At 33.7% G+C, this 27,617-nt stretch overlaps 1 protein-coding gene across 3 annotated transcripts; it reads right to left on the reverse strand.

Moving 5' to 3' along the window:
- Positions 1-1,664: 1,664 nt before the first annotated feature.
- On the reverse strand, positions 1,665-27,067 carry LOC123535163 (heat shock 70 kDa protein 12B-like). 3 transcript variants are annotated; one of them, XM_045317718.2, is made up of 7 exons: positions 26,925-27,067; positions 10,312-10,494; positions 9,753-9,904; positions 7,143-7,364; positions 6,248-6,407; positions 3,398-3,532; positions 1,665-2,865 (listed from the first exon to the last, which is right to left on the reverse strand). In XM_045317718.2, exons 2-7 carry the CDS (start codon positions 10,451-10,453, stop codon positions 1,934-1,936), a joined length of 1,743 nt encoding a protein of 580 aa, XP_045173653.1. In that variant the 5' UTR covers positions 10,454-10,494; positions 26,925-27,067; the 3' UTR covers positions 1,665-1,933. The 3 variants fall into 3 exon arrangements, with proteins under 3 accessions (XP_045173653.1, XP_045173651.1, XP_045173654.1); XM_045317716.2 differs by having other exon boundaries at positions 10,306-10,494; XM_045317719.2 differs by lacking the exon at positions 26,925-27,067 and having other exon boundaries at positions 9,753-9,972; positions 10,312-10,450.
- Between the last annotated feature and the right edge of the window lie 550 nt (positions 27,068-27,617).

Below are 27,617 nucleotides of genomic sequence, written 5' to 3' on the forward strand. Positions count from 1 at the left end.
GATTGCTTAAAAATATCCGATTTCATCTTAAATTACACAACGTGTACCTTTACAATTTTTGTCTTTACAAGTGGATTCTCATACATACAACAAATATACTACTTATGTTAAATAAGTTCTTTTCGGCAATTATCTATTTTCGGAAATTCTTGAAAAGATAATTAATACATATCTGTTTATTACAACATAACAAACTGCTTTATCTACAAGACAAAGTATGATTTGTACCGAAAATATTGGGAAAAGCACATAACGAACTATTAATTGGACAGCACAAACTAGTAAATGCACAACACAAACTAAGAAATATACCGGACAAACTAGTTAATGTACATAACATACTGTTTTATCTACACAACAAATTATGATAAGTACCGAATATATTAAGAAAAGCACATGACGAACTATCTGTTGGACAGCACAAACTAGTGAATGCACAACACAATCTAAGAAACTTACCGGACAAACTAGTAAATGTACATAACAAGTTGTTTAATCTACAAGACAAATTATAATTTGTACCGAATAAATTTGAAAATGCACATGACGAACTATCAATTGTACAGCACAAACTGGTGAATGCACAACACAAACTAAGAAATGTACCGGACTAACTAGTAAATGTACATAACAAACTGTTTATCTACAAGAAAGATTATAATTTGTACCGAATATATTAGGAAATGCACATGATGAAGTAATAATCATCATGTCAAGACAGTCTATGCATTCCAAAGCAGGGATTATACAATTCTATATGATCCTGTGCAATCCATCTATATTTAGATCGGGAAATGCCTAATTTTTTATATCAAAAATAGGCTTGTTTTTTTGATATCGAAAAACTGATTTCTTGATATTAAGAAGTCGATTTTTGATATCAGAAAATCATTTACTGATATCAAGAATTCGATTTCTTGATATCAAGAAATAACACGATTTTTTGATATCAAAAATTCATTTCCTGATATCAAAAATACTATTTTTTGGTATCAAAAAAATGGACAGCATTTCTTGATATCAAAAAATGAATTCCTGATATAAAAAAAATCGAATATTTGATATCAGAAAATCGATTTCTTTATATCAGAAAATGAATTCTTGATATCAAGAAATCGATTTTCTGATATCAAAAAATGTGACTGATTTTTTGATATCAAGAAATGATTTTCTGATATCAAGAAATCCAATTTTTGATATCAAGAAATGATTTTTTGATATAAAAAACTGCCAATAAAATAGTAAAACGGCGCCCCATATATAAGCTGTGTTTATTCATGTGCATTAAAGCGCGTGAAAGTGCCGACGTTACTCTGACGTCATCAGCGATTCTCCTGTTTATTTTTTATTCTTTATGTCTGTTCGCTATAACCGAGGGGTTTTCCATTGAATTTCGTACTTTGGGACTAGAAAAAGTGTTCCTTATAACCGAGTTCCCTATAACCGAGGATTTTTACATTGATTAAAGAAGGAATTAGATCAGGGAATTGAAAACTGTTCCTTATAACCGAGCGTTCCTTATATCCGAGTTCCTTATAAGTGAGGGTATATTCAATTATTAATTAGCGCAAGAATTGAATCCCCTATCAAATAGGTATCCTGTCAGAAGACCTATTAAAACTGCGATTTAGAGTTAAAGGTTTTGAGAAAAAGAAACAACAGTAAAATATTTATAATTTTCATCTAGCATTTCAATTGCATTTGTATTTGTATTCTATTAAATTTACATGGTTATTGGAAAGAAACACACACACACACACACACACACATATATATATATATAAACGTCTAAACAGCTCATACAACAGTAACTGCACCAGATCGACTGTAACTGATTCTTGATATCAATGTTCAACTTGAACTATCTTGCATACAATATTTCAAAATAAAAAAGGTCGTTTTCGCCTTCAACGGCAAAGTATAACTGTATCTATCATCCAAGAAAATTAATTGATTCGTATGTTACTTTACCATTTTCTTTGTCAACGACCTTTACGCATATTTCAGTTCCACCAAAAATGAAAGTACAACCAAACCTCCGATTCTGTCCTAAAGATTTATCTAAAATAGGAATAGACAAGTATCCAATTTGTTTGCAGTCGTTTTCAAAAGTGAAGTAAGGATGTTTTTTTGGTGACGAATATATCTCGAAACCAATACAATCCTGTCCATCTTCAGCCGGTGTGTAAATCAATTCCGGTTGTTCTTCATTGAGTTTGATTGACTGACCCTCAGAAGCATGTATGTTAAAAATGTCATAACACACCAGTTCTCCATTTGATTTACGTTCAACTCTTCCGGTTGGATGTTGGCAACGTTTGTCGTACTTGTGGATGGAGCCGGTTCCATATGTGTACCTAATGATCCGTTCATTAATTGCAGTCGGTTCATGACCGAAGATGACAGCTCCTTTTAGGACCGCTAAGCCAGCCTCCTCTGGAACAATTATTCTGAGGTTTGGAAATTCCTTTCGAACACGCTCTTGTAGCATGGATGATGCGGAGAACCCTCCGACCATTAGAATAGCAACGCATCCAAGGGCTGGAGGCTCTTTCAGTAAAGAGACAACGAGATCGATAATGTTTTTTACAGATGGATGAAAGAATTCCCTGACAACATCTGCATGTACCTTTAATTTATCGGTCGCTACTCTAATTTGTCCACTGAAAGGTGACTGTAAAATCAATGTTTTCAAGTCTTTTCCAGTCATTTCGCAGCAAAGTTCGGAAAGGCTGGCGGGAATTCGGAACGTAATTTTGTCTTGTTTAGATGGGGAAATTTCACGCTTTATTATTTCAAAATCCCGGAATATTTCAATGTAGTCATCCAAATGCCGCTTTTTGAATTGCATTATAACATGTCTACCTGTGAAACCAAAGTTTTGAAAGATATTACATCCCAAATATAATTTAAACATCGTACAAAAAATTAAGTATAGATTTTATATCCTATAACCATTAGAAAATCATTAGATAAAAAAGGTCCCGCTTAATAAGTGGTACCATTTCTAATGCTAGAACCTATGGTTAAAAAACTGCCCTATTCATTGAACTGATGTCGAATTTTATTACAATTATTTTCAATCGCATTTAGTTGCAAAGTGCAGTGTAATATGTTTGCTCGATGCAGCACAATTTATAAATAACATTTTGTGTTCAGCTAAAGAGATAGGGATCAACCATTCTTCGAAATGTATACACCCAACCAGATATTTTTTCCATTTTTCCAATTATTCCAAAAATGAATTATTTTGGAACTACTACATTAAACTTCATGATACAAGTATTGAGATCATAACAATTTCTCGATCACATAGCTATTGCATTTAAGAAAAGTTTGTTCAAATATCATGATTCAAACTATTGCATGATCTAAATCTGAAATTGATTGCTTTTACCTATGATACTGGAAATGAACGCTTCATAAGCTTTGTCTACTTGAATTCCACCCCACGCCCCTCCACTTGCCTTGTGTAGTTCCTTTAACTCACCGCTTGTAGTGACTTCATGTACAGTGATGTCAACAGTTCCACCTAAAATATAAAAAAGAATCCCCGTAATCTGAGTTTAGAGACAAAGGACAAAGAGATCAGAATATTAAATTGTACCCCTGATGGTTTGAATAAATCAGTAAGCTCAGGGTTATTATAATTTTGAAATAGAGGCGTATTAGTTAGATAAGATATGAGAATTACAAAGAACAATAGTGTTCAAAATGATGTATGAGGTAGTTATGGTTCATACAGACTAGTATTCATTAGCTGTTTTTGGTCATGTTCGTAAAGATCAAATAAATATCCATATACAAAAGCTTCAAAGAAATTTACTAAATGGACACAATTCAATAAATAGGAATAAGAGTTATGGTTCGTGTATCATAATCACTTATGGCAATGCGGTCCATTCAATACGTTTTGGAGTGGAGCTCCTGACAGAAAAAGGTGTCACGGACGCACGGACCTTTTCGGATTTGGGATAATATATGGGATTAACTATGTATATGTCTAATATATGTAAAACAATAATTACATCAGGTTATAAGTCTTATTTCTATGGAATCAAGATATCTATTGTGTCATTTATGTCGTGCAAACCTTTAAACAAAGTTAATCAAAATTAAGACTAAAATAATATACTGCTTTTTGATGGAGAAATATTGCAATACTTTTTCACTTTTTTGTTTAGATGCATTTCAGAAGTCAGTAAGTTTACAGATATGATAACGGACGTGTATTTCACATACATTTCCTTCGCAAATAGTCCTGACAATGTATAACTGAAGAGATACAATATGCCTATCGTTACTAAAATATTTTATCATTAGACTTTGGCTTTGAATGTAGATTAATCATCAAAGACATATTTAACTTAAAGATAAACAGTCTTTTATTAAAAAATACCAATATTTTAGTGGTAGTTACTGTACAAATTGTGTTTAGTTACACATTTTCTATGTCTACTTCTAAACCTAGCGCACAACAGCATTACTCAAAAACATGTTGACATTATGTAGTAATTGTTCATTTTTAAAGGCATAATAACTTTCAGAAAATATCATAATATGGAGTATTTTTCAAATGTATGAATTGTGTATCAGACTTCAAAAAATGTTTAAAAGTCTAATTCGATAATTTTATATCGACTCTTTAAGATGGCATTAAGATACAGCAGTGGATGCGGCATCTTACAGATTATAAAATAAACAAAAAGACTGATAACCCTAATACTGTATGTTTTGTTAAAAATCCTCAAACTCTGATTCACAAAATAACAGAACTACAATGAAAATCGGAAATATCCTGAACATAATTTTTCTTTAGAGTATGGGAAATGTATCAATTTTCTTGCCACAGAAAGCAAAATTAATTTGAACCAAATATTTTTTTTGTAGAATTCTCAGTCCAAATATTAGTACGCATGAGCAAACTATAACTTTGACATTCTGCCAAATTTAATATTATGAACATACGTTACATACTTATTATTTTTATTATTAATTATCTTTCAAACCAACAAATCCGGTCTCTCAAAAGGATGCTTTACGCTGTGTTGAAAGTTGTCTCTTAGAAATTGTATCTTGGATGAACAGCAACATGTTGAAAATCAATGCCGATAAAACTGAAGTCATTGTATTTACCTCTCAAAGAAACGAAGAACATATTGAATCGGTTACTGTGAAAATTGGAGAAGAGAACATTAAACCATCTAAATGTGTAAGGAATCTTGGTGCTTTTCTAGACTCCAAAATGAGCATGGAAAAACATATAAACTCAGTTTGTAGATCAGGGTAAAATAGGCCACATCAGGAAATATCTTAATACAGATGCTACAAAATCTCTAGTAAATTCACTCGTCACTTCACGCCTTGATTATTGCAATGCGCTCTTGTATGGTGTTGCGAAGGTCTTGCTGAATAGACTTCAAAGTCTTCAGAACACTGCAGCTCGAATTATAACGAGAATATCGCGTTATGATCACATTACGCCGGTATTAAAAGAACTGCATTGGATACCAGTTACTCATAGAGTGGACTTTAAGATTCTAGTTCACACATACAAAGCATTGCATGACCAATCACCGGTCTATGTTAAAGACTTGCTGGAAGTCTATCAGTCAGCTAGAAATTTGAGATCCAAAAACAACTCAAAACAACTAGTTGTTCCAAAAAGCAAAACTGGGAGGTACGGTGATCGTAGTTTTTCATCAGCTGCACCGAAGTTATGAAATGCTCTTCCGGCTACCATTAGAGACGCTAAAAGCTCGGATGCTTTCAAACGATCATTGAAAACACACTTTTCCTTCAAGATCTATTGAAACTCACTTTGCACTGGAAAACAAGCTTTGCAATGGAAATTATTTCCTATTGTTAATTGTTCTTTAAAAATATCTAGGACAATTAAAATGTAAAGTAAAACCTGATTCAGGCTAAATACCTTTTATTGTTGATTTACTTTTTTGTGTTGTATTCTATGTCCATATCATTCTGTGATATGTAGTTTGTAAAGCGCTTTTGAACGTTTATTTTATAGATGAAAAGAGCGCTATAAAAATCTGGTAAATAATAATAATAATAATTATTATTATTTTGATACATACTATGTTCTCGGTTGGGATGTATTCGTTGTTTAATAGTGTTTTGTTTACTCATAATACAACATATCAATTTGACTAGCTAAGACTGTAATTAAAAAAGCGAGTGCATCTGTGTTTAGCGAGATGTTTAATGTTGTTTACACTGTATGTTTTACCTCCAGCGTCAAGCACCAGATATTTTGTACCAGACGAAAATTGTGCTAACGATGTCTTTTCTCCATCAGCCTGCGATTTCGACACCTGAAGATGGCGACAATAAATAGAAGCGGCTTCTGGCTCAAGACAAATTGTAAGGTTCTTCCCTGGTATTCCAGCCTATTACAATCAAGGACAAATATTTAAAAGAAACAGTCGTGGTCAAAGAACGATTCCCCCTGAAAACGAATCACTACAGCAGTGAATTTATCGATGTGCACATAAAATATATGTACAAAAGAAATATAAGAATTAAAAGGTAAGGGTAGGGCCATACATAAACATGTCACTGTAATGCTTTCAAAACAATCAACTTATAAGTTTGAACATTTTAATACAGTGGAACCATTTACACTTACTTTGCTCTCAGAGTGCTTAGTACATGTTAAAATTGTCACTGGAGGTATGTTTTAAATGTGATTCTTTTTGCCCATTTTAAGCATATGTAAACATACTTTATTAATCGAATGATATGATTTTAAGATCTACTGTGTTATATTTGTAAAAGCTTTATATTGAAAATATGGATTGAGCTGAAATTCATTCATTCATTACCTAGCTTTATCTCCCCTTTTACACTCTGTTTACAAACTTGCCTTCTGATTCAGAGTGTTGAAAAGTACAATTATTATCTATCAGATAAAAAATTAAAACTAGAATACATAGTCTATTTTAACCACTTTCGTATTACAGGGGAGTAATTACAAAATATCATAAAAATAATGAAACAGTCATTTCTAATAGGAATCTAACTCTGTGTAATGGGTCTTTTTGTTCATGAAATAAATCTATAACAGAATATACCAAAAATAAAAATGATCGTAAGAAATACAAAAAAAATGTTCATGATCATACCTTCTGGGCTGCTTCCCTCATGAACTGTTTTGCCGCGTCATTCCATATTGCTGGGACAGTAAGTACCCAGTGTATTTCATCAACCTCCAAACTGTTGTCGACTTGTTTGTTCAATGTGTCTAAAACATTCTTTTTGATGTAATCAATAGATAGTGAAAATACCGTCATGGCTGGAAGTTTCTTACCACTTTCATCTTCAAGTGTAGCACTTCTTGTTATCCCCTTTGTTTATGAGTAATAGTAAAAATAATGCTTTTCAATGACGTGGTTATGATAATAATAATAATAATAATAACGAGTTTGTTTAAAAAGGCGACACAGTTGGGCAATCCCATTCTTCCCTGTGGGCCTCTTGAAACATGTACATGGTTATTTACAACATGATAGTAATGGCATAAACTAATTAACATTTATAAAGTTCAACATTAAAACAAATATATAAATTAAACATGACAAGAAGTATATGTACATGAAAGATATATAGCCCGCCCGTTTAGCTCAGTAGGTAGAGCATTGGTCTACGGATCGCGGGGTCATGAGATCGATCCTCGGGGGAGGCGTATGTTCTCCGTGACTATTTGATAAACGACATTGTGTCTGAAATCATTTATCCTCCACCTCTGATTCATGTGGGGAAGTTGGCAGTTACTTGCCGAGAACAGGTCTGTACTGGTACAAAATCCAGGAACACTGAACACTGGTTAGGTTAACTGCCCGCCGTTACATGACTGAAATACTGTTGAAAAACGGCGTTAAACTCAAAACAAACAAACAAACATGAAAGATAACAGCTATCAGTGTTCACCAGGGAACCTCCACTGTAAGTAAGCATGTTTAAATGACTGTATGGAAGGAGACGTGTGTATTTGTTGGGGAATGGAGTTTTTTGTATAATTGTTTTTTCCTTGTGATTATTTGCAGTTATGAACATCAATTTTGTCTTTTGAATGTTGAGAAGCATGGCATTTTGTGAACACCAATTGTGAATTGTGTCCAAAACAGACTGTAGGTTTTGGCATATTACTTTTTCATCAGTGTGCTGTTGTGCTGTTATGGAATAGAGCATTTTTGTGATTGTGTATTGTGTGATTAGACAAAAGAGTGTAGTTTTGATCTTCGCTGGTTTGACATGTGTTCTGATATTTCAGGTGCATTTTTGAATATGTTTACAAAGTAATTGTTGAGTATATTGGCTGTTTCTTCATGATGTTGGACTGGGTTTCCATTATCATTATTTATGAAATTTGTTTGATGTTTTTTTTTTTCTGATCCACCGGACAGATCCTTAAGATTGTCCCATAGTTTCTTAAGATTCGCTTTATTTTTACTAATTGTTTTTATTGTAAAATTTATTTTTTGCATGGTCTGCTAATTTTTTAGTTTCGTTGCTCCAGAATTTAAACTTATTTTCCTTGTTTCTTAGCATAATCTCTATTCGTGATTGCATCAGTGATATCAAAATTAAACCAGTCTGGCAAATTGATATTTTAGCCCTCTTTTGTTTGAGTGGTGCACTTGAATTTAGTACTTCAGTAAAATGTGTGACAAAGTAACCTAGTGCATCAACAAGACTATCATAAGTACCTAAGGCTGATCAAGGTTGAATTTCCAGACTATCCAAAATGTCTTTTTGTTGGAAGTTTTTTGACACTCCTATATGTAATTACTTGTATTGTGGCCCTTGTTGCAGTTTGTGATAGTTTTCTGATAAAGCAGACAGGAAATGTTACCACTTATTGAGAGTATAGGTTTGTGCACTTCTGTAATATTGCGTGGTGAGTTTGTATAGATATGCTCTATTATGGTTGCTGTATTGGAGGGTACTCTGGTAGGTGTGTTAACAAGTTGATTTAAATAAAACGCATTCAAAATATTTTTCCATGCATTATTGGAAGTTTCACAGGTACGTTGTATTATTATTATCATAGTTGTAATTAAAGTCACCAAGCATAATTATTTCTTTGTGTTCACAGTACAGGGTCTTTAAAGTACATTTCATTGATTCATTCCACTTTGCCGGTGGGGAAGGAGGTCTAAATATAATAGATTTCTGAATTGAGTGTTTGATTTCTAGCCAAATTGATTCTATTTCATTGTTTTCAAGGTCACTTCTTTGTAAGCATTTTGATTTAACATAAATGATGATACCCCCTCCATTTGATCTGCGGTCTTTTCTGAAAAGTTGAAAATCATGAAGCTGTTATTCACCGTCACTGAATGTGTCATTTAAGAAAGTCTATTTCACTGTGTACATGCAAAATGTTTTTAAATTCATGACATTTTGGAACTAGATAGTGAATGTTTAGGTGCATTATATTTAGACAACTATTTGAGAAGAACTAGTTGTTTGCTTCACCATTTACAATGTCATCATCAATGGCAGAGTCAGTGACGATTTCCACTAGCCTTTCTTCCAGAACTGTGGTGCTTATCGGAATGGTGGCTGTGGGTGTGGGAGGAAGGGAATCAGTGATTTTGATTGGTAACGTCAAACATGAATGTGATTAGATAAAAAATATGTTTACGACATGTATGCAAATGATAATTTATTGAACTATGACAATTTCAAAAACACTGATTAAGTTTAAAGATCATCTATTATAAACAAACCTGGTCTTTAAAAAGGAGCATTTTAAATCTTTTGAAGAAGAACCATTGGTCTTGTTCGTTTTCCTCGGCTTTTTCGGCATATTTACTTTCTGCATCATAGCCAAACGAGTCTGCTGTTTTTCCATCGGGGTTAATCAAAATGCATGTTGGACCTGCAAATTGTTTGTTATCTCACTTTGTCCTTTTTATTTAACAATGCTGGTACAGGTTAGGAAACACTCTGTTGTGAAAAGGTATCAAGAATCTTTTACCAATATTTTAAGCATGTTGGGGCCTTTCTGTGTTATTATAGGATAACTATTTCAATGCCCCTTAGAGAATTTTATATAGAACCGTTACTTTTTATATTACTGATTCATATGAGGGGTGCTCGAAATACCATTGGGGGAGAAATGACAAGTATTCTGTGGATCATCTACCTGCATATTATTAATTCATTTTTACTGAATATTAAAATATTTTACTATAGAACGCTGATGTACTGTGAATGTTGCATAGAGTTATAAAATTACGATTAACTTGCAAACCATTTTTAATACTCAACCGCGTTTACCGATACCTTTCCGTGAGATATGCGTTCCTCCTACCCATGTCTTCGAATAAACCTTTGTAGGATCCAGTTCATAGTTGTGTCGGAAAGAAAACGCCCATCCCGAATATGTTGTTCCAAAATCAATGGCTACAACAGCCAGCGGATCCATTTCCTTCTATTGTAAACTATGTCTTTTCACGCTGTATCAAACTGAAATAATATAAGCATAATAAGGTCATGCATATGCAGTCCGTCTTAAACGGATTAGTTAGCTAATAACAAGTTTGTCAGGTGTTTTATCGCCTTGAAAGCATTTTATGTAAATGAGATTATAAATGTAGTTATACGTTTTCGTTAGCATTGGAGAGAATATGTACTATTGACATGCACTTTGGACTGTAGTCGCTCTAGATTTCGGACCGATTTAAAGTTCGTTTAACAAGTATCTGCCTATACATACCAGTAAAAACCTGTTCTCCGCAAGTAACTGCCAACATCCCCACATGAACCAGAGGTGGAGGACTAATGGTTTCAGACACAATGTTGTTTATCAAATAGTCACGGAGAACATACGTCCCGCCCGGGTATCGAACTCACGACCCCATGATCCGTACAAACGCTCTGCCTACTGAGATAAGCGGGCGGGTTGTTTCATATATTTACTACATGCTCGAGGGTCCTGCAAAATGTTCTGCCGTCGGGTTTTGATCTTAAGTGCTACGTTTTATCACAATTACATTTTTAAAAAAAACCTTCAAAGTATTCCCCCATTAACGAAACACATTTTTGTAACGTTTTAACCCAATCACGAATAGCAGATAATAGCGTTAATAGCGAACTCGCTTCATACGAATAATCGGTAGATACGAACACATTTTGGATGTCCCAAATAACTTAAATGTTATATTTTTCCATCTTTTGATATGAATTAATTTCAGAAGTCGGCGGCCATTTCGACCTTGTTACCCTTGACTATTTAATAATTTGAAATTGTACAGTGCTGATATTGAATCAAAGTAAATAAAATGTGTTGAAAATGATAATAGTGTCAACTTTGTGCTGCATAGTTAGTGTACAGTGGAGTTGTTCACGCTTATTCAAACACAAATACTCGGTCCTTTGTGTATCATGGCGATATGAAACAATTTAATTAATTGACAGATCAACATTTATAATTTAAACACAATATTTACTTTCTATTGTCGATACATGTAGGCCGTGTCTTACAAAATATACAAACTTTTGTCCATCTAAAAATAATTATATAGCACAAGCCTCATGATATAAGGTTGGCGGTGGATATTATTGGCGCTTTGGACCTCGACCGCACATTAAAATTTAAATTCATATAGTTATACGTGTTAAAGTATGACTTTTGTTGAGTAATTTCAATATTAGCTGATTAAATTAACTTTATCAATTTAGAACAATTTTTAACTACTTCCATATATCGGAATGTATTCACCGATGATACCAGTGATACTGCCCAACTTGCTAGCGCAAATAATTCGGTGAGTCGGTGAGTCATACATTCATTAATACGAATTTCGTTTGATACGAACATATTTCACAGGTCCGGATGAGTTCGTATAAAGCGGGTTTGACTGTAGTCTTCTTTTGGTATCTTTGGTGACACTGATAAATGGAGCTGCCAGGAGAACTTCTGGACTTATGTTTCTTTCCAGAAAGCATATCTTTAAGACTTGGAAATAAAAGAAATCACAGGGACACAAGTTAGGTAAATAAGGCGGATTGTTTACAAATTCCACCTTTTCAGAAGCCAAAACAGACTTAACAATCTCGCACTTGTGAGAGGAGGCGTTGTCGTGTATAAGATGGACTCCTGGCCGTCATTTGCTTGAACGTTTCTTTTATAAAACTCCAGCTGCAAAAGCTTAACCCACCTAAAACTTGTGCGCATTAAATGGCATTAGGTCCATATATACCATACAATTCAAATATTTGCTTTGGATCTATATCAAGCATAATGTTGCATTTAATATAGCTACACATTTCAGTCTTTTCGTCCATTTTATCATTGTGGCAAGTATATTGGTCAGTGTATTTGACTGCATGTATTTCAGTTTGAACTAACTCGGTCATTAAAAAAGCAATTTGCACAAAATTAACGGATATCGTTAGCTTTTGGACACACAATGCGTTTTAAAGAATATCTGGGATAAAACTACGGAATCCCATTAGTGATAAAACTTTTTGTATCGGTGTTTGAATTATTGTAATCATTACTTTTTGTCTAACATTACATTTCCACAGCGCGTTGTCCCTGCATCAGTTATCAGTTTTGTACAAATACTATTACACAAAGCAGTTAAACGAATTAACAAACTATTATTTGTACCGAATATATTAGAAAATGCACACAACGAATTATTAATTGTACAGAACAAACTACTAAATGTACAATACGAACTAAGAAATGTACCGGACAAACTAATAACTGTACATATTATCAAACTGTTTTATCTACATTTTCTGATACTGTAACATATCAACATACTGAAATAACTTAAAGGGGGGGTCGCAGTTAGGTGTCTGCGCAAAATGTTTTTTGATTTTCTCTATATTTTATGACAATATACCTACATGTATTAAGTTTCAGTCACAAGTGTTACTGTTATCAGTTTTGACTTACTTTTATAGAAATTCACATTTAAAGTGGGTGGGGTAATTTGACATGTAACCAGCCAGGAACACAATCTCCGCCGCGTTTTTAAAAATGGTTCAAACTTTTTACCTGGAACTTTCGTGATAAAATAACTATGCAATGGACATTTACACAACATGTTGCGTTTTAAATTGTCTTGAATACTTTTTTCAACACAGAGCCACAAAGTGGCCTAATCAAATTCACTGATTTTCAATGGACGAACTTCACCAAAAATCTAAAACATTTTTTATTAGTTGAGATATTTAGGTGTTATTTTCAGCAGATATTGTAAGCTAAATAAACATTAAAATGACAATATATCAGTACACTCTGATTAATATTGGAAGAGTGGTACACTCTCAAACTAGGGAAAAGTGGGTGGGGTAAATAAACATGCGAAGCTAAACATTCGAAGCAACACAACTATAGGAATAATAACTTTGCAGTTCAAGAAATGGCCTCAGATTATCTACTACTATCTTAATTATGCCCGTATGAGTGGTGGGGGCATATAGATTTGGTCTTGTCCGTGCATCCGTGTGTCTGAGCGTCCGTCCGTCGCCCGAAGTTCTTGACGCACCAAGCTCAAAAAGTATTTGATATAAATTGATGAAAAATTGCATAAGTTTTTATCGTGATATGTACTTGCGTACCTTCTATTTTTTGTCTGGCTCCGCCCCTTCTTTTCAGAATTATGGCCCCTGACATAGACATAGTCAAAAACACATATTTTCACCTTGTGACACGCCTAGCTCAGAAAGTATTTGATATAGATTGATGAAACCTTGCTTGAATCTTAACCATGATATGAACTTGCGCACCTTTTATTTTTCTACGGTCTCTACACCCTTTTTCCAGAGTTTTGGCCCCTGAAATAGTCAGAATGCATATTTTCACGTTGTCATGTGGATAGCGCAAAAAGTATTTCATATAAATTGATGAAACCTTGCATGAATCATTATTGTGATATGAACTTGAGCATCTCCTATTTTTCGCCTGACTCTGACCCTATTTCTAAAGTTATGGCCCCTGAAATAGTCAAAAATGCACATTTTCACCTTGTTGTGCGCCTAGCTCAGAAAGTATTACATATAAATTGATGAAACCATGCATACGTCTTTATCATGATATGAACTTGTGAACCTCCTATTTGTCGTCTGGCATCTATTTCCAGAGTTATGGCCCCTGAAATGGTTCAAAATGCACATTTTTACCTAATGACGTGCCTAGCTCAGAAAGTTTGATGTAAATTCATGAAGCACTGCATGAGTCTTGATTATGATGTGACCTTGCACACTTGGCATTCTTCTTGAGAACCTTAGCGCTTATTACAGAGTTATTGCCCTTAAAATAGCCAAAATAGTGGATGTTTTGTTTGTGATGCTCATAGTTCAAGAGGTAGATGGCCTAGAATGATAAATCCTTTGTATAAAATGTTTGTTGAGGCTATATCCCCTTAAAACTGCAAACATGAAACATTGAATTATTGCCCCTTATTTTTGACAAATGTACCAGTGGGGGCACACCATGTGTCCTACAGACACATTCTATATCAAATACTTTCTGGGCTAGGCGTGTCACAAGGTGAAAATATGTGTTTTGGACTATGTCAGGGGCCATAACTCTGGAAATAAGGGGCGGAGCCAGACAAAAAATAGAAGGTACGCAAGTACATATCACGATAAAGACTCATGCAATTTTTCATCAATTTATATCAAATACTTTCTGAGCTAGATGCGTCAAGAACTTCGGGCGACGGACGGACGCCCACATGCACGGACAAGACCAAATCTATATGCCCCCACCACTCATAGAGGCATAATTAAGATAGTATTAGATAATCTGAGGCCATTTCTTTAACTGCAAAATTATTATTCCTATAGTGGTGTTGCTTCGAATGTTTAGCTTCGCATGTTTATTTACCCCACCCACTTTTCCCTAGTTTGAGAGTGTACCACTCTTCCAATATTAATCAGAGTGTACTGATATATTGTCATTTTAATGTTTATTTAGCTTACAATATCTGCTGAAAATAATACCTAATTATCTCAACTAATAAAAAATGTTTTAGATTTTTGGTGAAGTTCGTCCATTGAAAATCAGTAAATTTGATTAGGCCACTTTGTGGCTCTGTGTTGAAAAAAGTATTCAAGACAATTTAAAACGCAACATGTTGTGTAAATGTCCATTGCATAGTTATTTTATCACGAAAGTTCCAGGTAAAAAGTTTGAACCATTTTTAAAAACGCGGCGGAGATTGTGTTCCTGGCTGGTTACATGTCAAATTACCCCACCCACTTTAAATGTGAATTTCTATAAAAGTAAGTCAAAACTGATAACAGTAACACTTGTGACTGAAACTTAATACATGTAGGTGTATTGTCATAAAATATAAAGAAAATCAAAAAACATTTTGCGCAGACACCTAACTGCGACCCCCCCCCCCCCCCCCTTTGGATTTTTAATGGAACGGTCTAAAATTTTAAGGGCCCCGGAAAAGGACAGGCATATGTCTATATACAAATAATGCTGCTATTGTGTATATACGTAAGGAGGAGAGAAAAGATATTACATTTAGCTCTAGTAAACTCATTTATTATATACTTAGAAATATTGATACAATTTAATTTATATTTTCATCGTATTAATTTTCCCTGCAGTGAAACATAATAGTTTTCTACATTTTCACTACAGTGAGACATATTTTCTGTATTTTTACTTGTTTTCGGAAACAAATTTAGTATTCTTGGGCAGTGACTTTGGTATTATTTAGAGTGAAAAAAAGTAAATTGATAGTGAAGCAAACTTTTCGAGTCAAAAAAATAAATAAATAGAATTTACCGTTTATGGTACATTACTCGAGAAAGCAACAATCATGGCCGTAGCGAGGGACAAAATTTATCCGATACAAATAAGTATGCGCATTGGTTCGTTGTTGTTGGACACATTTGAATGGTGTAGGCAAACCGCCGACGGAATAAGAGTGGGAGGGTGTATCCCCACGCTCTGCCACGAGGCTCCCCGAGAAATATCAGAACATGGCATGCAAGAACACATTCTGGTGCGTTGCGAAAGTTTACCTTTTCACTTCGCGAAAACTCTAATTTACCAAGGTTCATCGTTTCGATGCTTAGATGTTTAACCACTTGGGCTAACGCCCTCGTAGATCAATCCCGCGAATCTGAATTCTGCACCGTAATTAATTAGACGACAAACCACTCAAAGGCCTTGATTGTTTGTACTAAAATCAAATTTCATTTATATCAATCATGATGGGCATTACCCGTCGTCTGCATATGACGCTGCAACAACAATGTCGCGCTATAGTAAGTTGTTCTTTTAAATATTATGTGAAAATAAACCGTATTGTAGTCTGTCAATTATGTTTATGCTGAAAAGACTTTTCAACATAATTTCAGCGCGGCACTATCAATCGTCTGTATGTGGCGATACAGCGCTGAAGCTTGTTATTTTTAGCTCACATGAGCAAAAGACTCATGGTGAGCTTTTGTCCGTCGTGTAGAGATAGACCCTAAAATTTTCAATGATAGTTATACATTAAATAAAGTCTAGAAATGTATTTCCAAGTCCTTCAAATGACCAAAAATGATTTCACAAATGTGAAGTTTATGAAAGTTTTGTTAATATCAGTAACAGAAGTTTTAATTTTTAATTTGAAGTTGTGATCCACAAAGGATGACAACTCTTGCCTTGGGCTAGTAATTATAAGCAGAGTTATCTATTAGTTTACTTCCCTTGCAATTACACAATTGAGTGGAAAATGAAAACTGTTTTAGACACAATATCATACTTTTTTGCACAACAGAAACATTTAGGATTTATGCATATGTGTTTGCTTTACCACTCAAAACATGGTTCCTATGATTTTGTCAACTTACTTATGGTAAAAAGTAAACTTTTAACAAGCCAATAATATAATGAAATACCAGTAAGTAAGTAATAGTGCAGATAATACACTTTTGCTTGTATCAAAATGTCATAATAGAAGCACTTTTGTAATACAGAACACCTGGTAGGATAAGTAAAGGTGCAATTATATTGATCTCTATTTCCTATGCCTACGTCGTGCGTTGGCATCGTGCGTCGTCCGTCCGTCAATAATTTTTAAAACATCTTTTTCTTCAAAACCATTGGGCAGATTTACACCAAACTTCATAGGAATGGTCTTTTGGTAGCTCTCTTTCAAAAGTGCTCAAACAATTGAATTCCATAAAGAACTCTGGTTGCCATGGCAACCGAAAGGAAAAACTTAAAATAATTTCCTTGTCCAAAACCGCAAGGGATAGAGCTTAAATATTTGACATGTGTACAAATAATGCCTCTGGTGTGAATAGAGGCCCCGTCCTGGGGGTCCCAAGTTTTAGATAGACTTATATTGGAAAAAAAAACTTTAAAAATATTCTTGTCTGAAACTACAAGGCCTAGGCTTTTGATCTTTGGTGTTTTGCTTTGCCTAGTGGTCCTCTACCAAGATTATTCAAATTATGCCCCTAAGGTGAAAAGAGGCTCCACCCAGGGGATTCCAAGTTTTACATTGACTTTATAGGAAACGACTTTAAAAATCTTCTTGTCTGAAAGTGCATGGCCTAGGCACTTGATATTTGGTATGTTGCATTACCTAGTGGTTCTCTAACAGGACTGCTCAACTTATACCCCTGGGGAGAAAAGAGGCTGCGCCGCGGGGGTTACTTGTATATGATTTATATAGGAAAATATACTTAGAAAATTATCTGATTATATTTCCTAAACTGTTAATTATAATTACCTAATGACTCCAAGTAATTAGGGTTCACTGGACTGTGACCTTGACCTACTGACCTATGTGGTTTTTTAAGATACTGCCTGGAAATGTAGATGACAAAAATGTAAAAGTGACCGGCCAGTATGATCTGCGTAGATCTTTAATGCACATGGCAGGCACATAGCTTTGCATATTGTCATTTTTCAACAACAAAAATATATAAAAAAAATTCAATAAATTAAAGGTCATTGAAACGTAAACAAACTCTGTTAAATTTACTGGCCGGCAAAATCAAACATGCAAATTTTTGTTGTTGCTTCATTTAAATTAATCTTAGAGTGGCATCTGTATTTAATAAAATAAGTACTAGAGTTTCTAAACAAATGCATTTACGCACTTCAGTTGTGACTTTAAAACATATTATATGTAAACGGGAGGCGTTATTTTAGCATTAGTATAAATCAAAGCTTAACATATTTTACCTAAGGAACGATATGAGTATAAAATCTATTGTATTATATTTGTCAAATTCGTTGACAAGAAAATATTTTGCCAAAGTTCATTTGAAAATAAGCGTTATATCCCTTTCCTAATTTGGTTAGGCAACCTAAACAGGTTGAAAATAGATGAAATCTGAAGCTGCACAAACTGTACGCTGTTTAAAAATGCAAAATTACGTTAAAATCTAAAGAAAAAGTCCGCTTTTTATTTGCTTTTATATGAAAGGGAGGTAATCAGAAAATTTCATGAAAATGATAAAACATGCATTTCTAACAGGGACTTAACTCTACGGACTGGGTCTTTTAGTACCTCAAATAAGTCTCTAACAGAATATTCTAAAAATAATAATAATAGTTTATTTAGTAACGACGAAAAGAGTGTAACAGATATATAAACAAAATGACCTAGTCTTCTCAAAATCTCGATTTCATACCATGTTATTATTTAGAATTTAATTCCAAAATATATTTCATACTCTTATATAATGGGGTTGCTCCTTAGCTGGTGTAGAGCGTGAGAGATCCTCTCAAGTGTTACAGGCAACATATATTTATTTGACCTCGTGATAATTTACACATTATTATTACGTATTATGTTTATCTTCCACTCACACAAAAAGATACTTGTAAACAATATTAATTCAAAAAGCACATGTAGTTTAACTCAATGTCATATTATTGTATCCAAAACTTGATTTCCTTCCTGTAACGTTTATTTCCCCGTTTACATGGTAATGTCAAAGATTAAGCTAACGTACAGTTCATTTGACAGCAGCTAAATGTAGTGTCTTGTAAAACGTCACTTGCGGCTTTTGTACATTTTTATGGATACAAATTTAAGAAGTAATGTGAAAAACATGTATTTTACGAATGAAAATGAATAGTTCACTATGTGATACTGATTACGTTTCTTGCCAAATATGTAGATTCCCTTTGCTCATTAATTTCAATTGTAATCTCGATATATAAAATATATTTATTTTACTCACCATAACTAAAACATCAGGAGGGATGACTGTAAATGCCCGTAAACCTTTTACAAAGTATAAACGTGCGCATGCGTTTTAAATCCAAGGGCGCGAGGTAGATAACTTTCTACGAAAACATGAAAAAATAGGTTGATATGTAAATTCTTCGGGGATCTCTGTATGTGAACATCCTTGAAATGTCGTGTTTGTAATTCTATGAAAGCATACTGAAACTAACTTCTTCATGTGTGCTTAATACTCTTATCTATCTTAGCAAATAAATTGAAGGATATGTTCATACATGTAAGTCATAACATGAGTAAATATTACATTTGAGTGAGTGAGTTGGGTTTTACGGCGAATCGACACAAAATGGTCATATATCACCGAGTATTACATTTGAGGTAAATGCAACTACACCGAACGTTTCTTTCCTTTGAAACAAATGTTTTTTAATATTTTCCGAACATGCACCAATTGTCATGAACTGTAAACTAGTAGTATAAAAATTATGAGAAATGTACTTATTGTTAAATGTTTACTTCGGTAACATCCCTTTGTATTAAAAAGATAGAATAGGCAACTGGTGGATAAATGAACCTTGCTGTAAGTGGCTATTATAGATGTTTTGGTATAATTTGGGACTAGGTAAACCTAACAGAGGTAACAAAATATCTATTCTAGACTTTTATTTAAACTTAGAAGTTCAAAATTTGGTTCCATAGTTATATACTTATTTCTGGAAGAAGAATTTTTTTTCCAAAAAAAAAAAACAAACAAAAAAAACACGATCATTTAGAGTTAAGAAAATAACAATAAAAATCTTCAGGATTTTTAATCTTTACATCAGAGTCAAACTGAAAAGTAAACATTTTCTGTAGAAACTTTACTTTTATACTGGTAATGTGGTCTTTAACCATCCATTTATAGTTGTATTATGTCTTTTCTAGTAATAACAGTCATAGCTAATTAATGATTGAGCTATCTTTTAAGGTAGTTCTGCACGTTAGGATCGATTTTTTTTCTACAATGTACAATTTGATTAAAGTCTGATTTTTCAAAACTTCGGAATAACCTAAGAAAATTCAGCAAATAAAATAGATAGGGTCGTGTTTTTGATTTTTGGCTAGACTGATTTGAAAACTTTCGACCTCATGCAATTTTTCACAATGGGAGTCTATGGGAAAATTACAACTTTCATAACACTTTTGCGAATAGAAATTTTTCTACACAGCCGATTTTAATGAAACTTCTCACAGTCGTTAATAAATATATGGCCTATAATATGTTAAAATAAAAAGTATAGGTCTCTGTGCTTATTTTTGAGATATTTGACTATGATTAAAGTAAACCGCCTATTTCAAGCAAATTTTAATACATTATTTTGAATTATTTAAAGTGTCAGATGTTGTAATATCATATTTTAACTTTAGAAAGATAGTAACAGTGACATTTTAATAAATTTACTCACTGGTTGCCGTTGCCATTAATTCAAAAAAATGGTTTTCGTTTCCGTATGCCAAATCCAGGCATTATTCTACGTTTTCCGGATAAATGACGTTATGCCATCACTTCCGGTTTATCAAACGTGCAGAACTACCTTAAGGTAGGTCAACTAAAACGCCTTTTTCTACGGTAACTCAAAATTTTCTGTTGGTGCTTTCACCGAGCACTTGCACTGTTTAATGTTTTGTTCAGATTTTTAAATCTACATATCTTTTTAATCACAGCCACTATTCTGTCTAAACAATTTTTATGCTGCTGTTATATTGGAAAAAAATGTTAAAATTAAACATATATTGATCATGGCAAAACATTATAATATTAGATAATTACATTCGTTAGTCAAATAATTAATGATCGTTATTGCAGCAACATATATTCTGTGGTGTCCAATTAGCGTTTACTTAACACCTGATCTTTCTGTACAAAAACAAAGTTAACGAAGAAAACCCTTTCATGGTAGGCAATTTACTTAAATTTATCTCCTAAAAATATATTTAGTGAAAGTACCGAGTCAAGACACGTTGTTTTGGACATGATTAAAACGTTATGACGAAAACAAGCTTAGAGTTAGAAATGACTTCTACTTTCACTCAATTTATTATCATAGCACACTTGTAAACTGTTATAGTCGGTAAAATATAAAGAAATACATTTAAACAGGTTTTAATATGTTTTTTTTTTATTATTTTGGGCTAAAATTGACAGATATGGGCACTTATTGTTTTCATTTATTTACAAAAAAAAACCTTTTTTGTCTTAACGGATAAAAACTGGTACCCCATGTATGATAGCTGCAGTGTAGACAGACGTACCCATTTATTTGTAATCAGGTATGAAATGTTTTGTTTGGTATGTTCATACTGTCTTAGTTTGCCGCTAGCCATATAGTTTAAACTGAAAGTAATATCAGTTTTCTTAGATTTTTTAAATTGTTCACATGAACAATAACTAATGTACATATAGTTTATGTTTATTAAAAGTAGGTTGCATAAGGTTCTAAATATTATACATAATGAATGTATAGCTAAACACAATATACATAATCATGTATATTATGTGCTATCACTAAAAAGCTGGAATTATTTTTAACATATGATTGTTATTGTATGGCATTCAATTGTGAATATAGTTCTTCATACACGGTTATTTATATATTTATTTAAGTTAATACACATTAGTGAGGATTTTCTACATTTTCAGTAAATATTTGAAGGTAAAATATTTTAGTGAAAGATGGACATTGGATATCTTTAACAATTAAATCTCAATAATGGTCTGCTGGAACATTGCCATATTATCAGGTAACAGAATCGGAGTTTGTTGAGAATATGTCACTACATTATGCTATGTAAAATGTTTTATTCAGCGACAATGTATCACACGTCCCAAATTCAAAGTTTTATTTCGAATGTCAAAATAACCATAGATGCCTTTCCCCGGCAAATGATTTTGCCCGTGCGTGACTTACACCTCGCGATGTAAGATATCTCTCACGAATGCATATTTTCATACGCTAATAGTAGCGGTAGTACTCAGAAAGTATTAAAAAAAGAAAATCATTCGTTTTATTTTTTTTTTTCAGCTGAAGATTCAAAAAAGAATATCACTTCTTCATCTTAACCTTTAACCAGAATTTTACAGCAAAGTATTCAACACAACAGCATTTAACATGATCACAAACTCATAATAACATTTTTTTATTTCTAAAATGTCCCGATTTTTCTCGAATTAAAGAAATCATTACTGACTTATTCTTCTCAAACTGGCGTTCCTCAAAATATTTTACTGAAATCATTGGAAGGGATACCAAGCACCATGATGTTATCAGTCAACCACCACGCTGTTATCAGTGTGAGACAGTCACCCAAACTATAAAGTTCATGCTGCAATGCTAGGGTTCAACGCTTCACATCGCAACGTCAACGTTTCAAGGTAGTTCTGCACGTTTGAAAAAACCGGAAGTGATGGCGTAACGTCATTTATCCGGAAAATGTAGAGTAAAGCCTGGATTTGGCGTACGGAAATAAAAATCAATTTATGAATTAATCGATACCTGTGAGTAAATTTATTACAATAGCACTGTTGCTATATCTCTAAAGTCAAAATTTGATATTTAAACATAAGGCACGTTAAAATTTCAAATTAGCGTGAAATGCCCCGGTTCAATTTAATCATGGTCAAATATCTTAAAAATAAACACACGGATCTATACATTATATTTAACCAAATTATAGGCCATAGGTTTATTAACAACCGTGAGAAGTTTCATCACAATCTACATTGTAGAAAAATTTCTATCCGCGAAAATGTTATGAAAGTAATGATTTTCCCATAGACTCCCATTATTAAATACTGAAAGTGGTCAAAAATTTTCAAATCATTCTAGCAAAAAAACAAGCACACGACCCTATCCCTTTTATTTGCTGAATTTTCTAGGTATATTCTGAAGTTTTGAAAAATCAGTGTTTAATCAAATTCTATATTGTAGAACAACTTTCGACCCAAACGTGCAGAAACACCTTAACTTGCGACAACGAAACCCACGTTGGTATTTTGAAACATAATATTCAACTGAACCTTTTATTATTTGAAAAATATGGTGGCCGGTAGCGTCCATTTAAAAGCCGCGAGAAATTTTACCGTCAGTTTATAAAATGTCGCGGGCAACTTTCAAATCCGCGAGATTTTATGTTGAAATGGTATAAAATATCGCGGCCAAGAGAGACACTCGAGTTTTTCTGTCACACTTATGTCCTAAAAAGTCGTGAATTACGGACGAAACCGCGACATTTTCTGTCTACATAGTAGAACAAGCCACACAAACATATTCTTATTTTAGGTAGCCGATTGCGGCCAGTTTAATCCGCGATAATTTTGTTTTCTTGCGTACCTTATAAAAAGTCGAGTTTTAACATCTAAGTCTCGAGTTTTTATGCAGAGAAACGTCTCCAATAAATAGTCGCGGCTTCTTTAATAAAAAGCCGTTGATTTCTTTCCCGCGACTTTTTATGAAAATGCAAATGCAAAGCGTGATTCACCTGGAAGTAAAAAGGGTAGGAAGTTATCAGTAACAGCAGGAGCAGCAGCAGTAACATCAATAGCAGTAGCAGCAGCAGCAGCAGCAGCAGCAGCAGTAATAGTAATAGCAGTAGTAGCAGAAGTAATAGCGCACGTTTTTGCTACAACTACTACTGCTGCTGCTATTGCTACTGCTTGTTTTACAAACTGCTGCTACTGCTATGGCTAAAATACTCGATATTTTTCGCCGCGACATTGTATGAGACCGTTATAGAGAAACAAAAAGTCGCGGCTTGATTTTTACCCTCGGCTTTTTGTGGAATTTCAACTAGATTTGCAAAAAAATGTCGCGGCTTTTCTTCTGTTCCTCGAGTTTTTTATAGACTGTCGGGGGATAAAATGTAGAGTCAAACAATGGACGCTACTGGCCACCGGAGTCAAATTTTTCCTTGCTGTTTCCAACAACTATTATAAAATACTGCGGTTTATATGTTCCTCGCGACATTTTGTACGGGTTTGACAGAAAATCTCGCGGATTTTTAAGTTGCCCGCGACATTTTATACACAGACGATAAAATTTCTCGCGGTTTTAAAATGGCCGCAACCGGCCACCATAGAAAACTGGTCAATTTATTTATTGATGACCGATGTGACTAGGGATATTCGATATTATTTTCTGATGACTACAACCGAATATCTATACATCCGAATAAGACTAATCCGATAATGAGCTTTATGATTGGTAGTAAAGCTTCGTTTAGAACAGAAAAATGCCACAAACCCATTTTTTAACTGGGGACCATACGCCGCTTTTCATGGAATTACATGCATGTGTATCCTTGACAGTTCCGTGTGCACCGCCGTATGACTGCATATGTCTAAATTATTTTGTGCTTGTAGCATGTGTAAATGTTGAGTTCTGCTCTATCCGAGGCTAGAGGGCTTGGATGGTAGCATGCATTTCCACTACCGTCCATGAAACATTTTCGTTTTGTCGTGTTGAGCGACCTGTCGAGATTCCACTTTTTCTACTTTATCTATTTTGCACATTTCATTAACATATATGCATTACGAAAATCTTCTTGGATCAAGTTTTCCAAATGCTTAGATTTAGCGTTTTAAAATCCTTAAGTGTTTCTAGGGATTGGTTTGTCCCAGACTACCAGGATTAATTAATAATTATTACAGTATTAAAACTTACTTCCTTTTTTTTTGTTATTTTTTGTTTGTATCACGTGTCAAAAAGGTCATAGTACTGTAACATATAATATACCGGGAGTCATTGCTATAGAAAAACATTATCTACTAGTATTAAGGTGTATAAGAAATATGATATCCTTCCTTTTCTAACGAAGTTATATCTTTTCCACTAAATCATAATAATCTCTTAACGAAATAATGAGTGCGGCGTAGCGCATAACTCGAACAAAAGAATTCCAAAACCTGTTTATGTAAAAATCTATTTATATTCCAAACAAAATGAAGATTTAAGGAATAGACCTTGTGAATAATTGCTTACATTATTTTATCGGGGGACCATACGCAGCTTTTCATGGAATTGCGCTATATGCATCAATGAAGGTTCCGTGTGCACCGCAGTATGAATACATCTGCGGATGACTCTCAATTATATTCTGGTACTTACACATAAGTAAATGTTGCATTCTGCTCAATCCGGGGCTAGAGGGCGTGGACGACAGCTTGCATTCCACTGTCGTCCTCAAACAGGCCGAACAGGCTCAGTCAACCCGAGCCTGCAAAATTTTCGTGTTTGTCTCGTTGGGCGACCCGTGGTTTTCCAATTTTTTTTATTTTACATATTTATAAAATGTACAAAGTGGCAAAAGAACAAAAGATTAATAGTTACTATATGGTAAAAATTTGTATTTTAGTCTGCCCTTCTCTGTGTTCTTTACCCTTACTCCGCAAGTAATTTACAGCTTCACCGGGTGAACAAAGTCTTAAAGAGCATTGTCTTCTATCAGTTCGGGAAATTAATCGAAATCCGTTTCGTTGCAGTTCGTCTAATCTTCTAGAAATCAACAAAGCATAGATTATTGGCGTTACCTTTTGTTACTTTATTTGTTTTTTGTATGATTTTCTTTAAGATTATTGGATACAAATGCCAAAAATACAAAAAGATTTTATTGTTCTCGGATAAATCTCCCACATAAAAGTTAGTTTCAAGCCTATATATATGACAAGTTTGAATCTACAGAATATAATAAAGTATCTAAAATCTTTAATTTTTTTGTAGTAGTTTGTTATTCTTCTACATCGCCCTTAACACTTTAAACAGTTCTGATTAATATTTAAGCTATATTGCACACATGCAGGATACTTAATAAGTATCCTACATGTGTGCAATATAGAGTGTTGTCTTTTCACTTGACATGGATGCTGTCCGTGAATGACATTCAAAGAAGCAGACTCGGTTCATGAGAGGATATGAAATGTGCAACACCCCTCATGCTCCTAAATGTTCTACATGATCCCTTATGACCAGAAAATATAACAACACGTTTCACGAATGGGGAACTTTCTACAGCCAAATATTTTAGTAAAGTTTATAGATCTACAAAGTAATACTTCTTAAGTATAAATTCATTCTCATCCATCAGATGTTCGTCAAAATCCCGAGACGAACGTTCATCCGGGGAACCACGATAGACCTCTGGTATGCGAGAATGGTATAAATTATGATACTAAGACACTCCTGCATATGAGGCTGGTAGTTTAATTTAATTCCAATTCGCATTATATCTATACGTGTACATAACTCTTTCGTTCGATAATCCGATAAGCTACTTCTCTACTGGCTATGGATCCGGGCACACGTTAATTGGTTACCTTACAATTCGTGCATTATTCTGCAGTAAGCACATCAGTAAATTAATACTTTATTATCAAAACTAAGTTTTCCAAGAAATGCCATCCTACTTCCGTTTTCGATAAATACAGAGTAATCGACCCGAAACCCATGCAACTTTGGTAAGAACTCTGTTACTTAGGCTAGTCAGTCACACCTTTTACTTTAATCATGATTCTAGATGAGATTCATTCCTACTGAAAAAATTCTTTTACAAAACATGTAGTCATACTCCTTAAATATGAATATCTTCAAATGAAAGTCTACTAATTAGAAAAAATAGTATATATAATCTATGAACATTACTATACATGATTAAATTATGAGATTATGAAAATGTCATATTTACATTTTTCCTTTATTCACAAAATTTCCTCCTGCTCAACGCTATAACCACCACAGCGGTCATTCAAAGGGCGCATGCGTTATTTGACTTTATTAATAATTTAAGAAAGAATTCCACGAAACCATAAAAGGTTGAACTTCCTTTTTCCAAAAACTGATTTGGTTGATTATCAATAATACACAGTTGGACTGCATGTTGTGACAGGCAGTATCAATATATTTATCGGGACTCAATAAACTTTATAATGTCAGTATAATTATGCACAATCACCATTGACGTTTTTTTTGTTTTTTTTTTAACTAGTTGAAATAACTTTCTACACAGAGGTATAAATAACGACTCTTCTCATTTAAGAACATTTTTGCATTTTTGTTATTATATGCAGGCTGTCTTTTTTCACAAGTTGTTTATATTAATCTTTGCACATGTTCAACAGTATAGAAATGCATGCACAACGTTGTCTCTGTTTAGCCACGCAATATGTTAAAGGCGGTCATGCAGTTTGTTACCAGTATTACTAGTTTTTATACCGTAGTGCAGCACTGTAATATAATAACCTAGCGTATTTTTACATGATGAAAAACTAACTTAAAACAAATAAGAAACTATGGCAAAATTGAGGTTATATACCAGAAGGGTCTAACAGCTTAAATTATATTCAAATAGTATTTAAAGATGTAGTATACCAAAACAGGA

Source organism: Mercenaria mercenaria, chromosome 12 (genome assembly GCF_021730395.1).
Source record: "Mercenaria mercenaria strain notata chromosome 12, MADL_Memer_1, whole genome shotgun sequence".
Taxonomy (NCBI): Eukaryota; Metazoa; Mollusca; class Bivalvia; order Venerida; family Veneridae; genus Mercenaria; species Mercenaria mercenaria.

What these genes read in the sequence shown, in the direction of transcription:
- LOC123535163 (XM_045317716.2), bottom strand. Translation starts at nt 10,453, where the DNA reads ATGGATCCGCTGGCTGTTGTAGCCATTGATTTTGGAACAACATATTCG. An exon ending in TATCTCACGGAAAGGTATCG is followed by an intron (nt 9,905 to 10,305) that starts GTAAACGCGGTT and finishes AACAATTTGCAG; the next exon opens with GTCCAACATGCATTTTGATT. An exon ending in TGCTCCTTTTTAAAGACCAG is followed by an intron (nt 7,365 to 9,752) that starts GTTTGTTTATAA and finishes TCATAAACAAAG; the next exon opens with GGGATAACAAGAAGTGCTAC.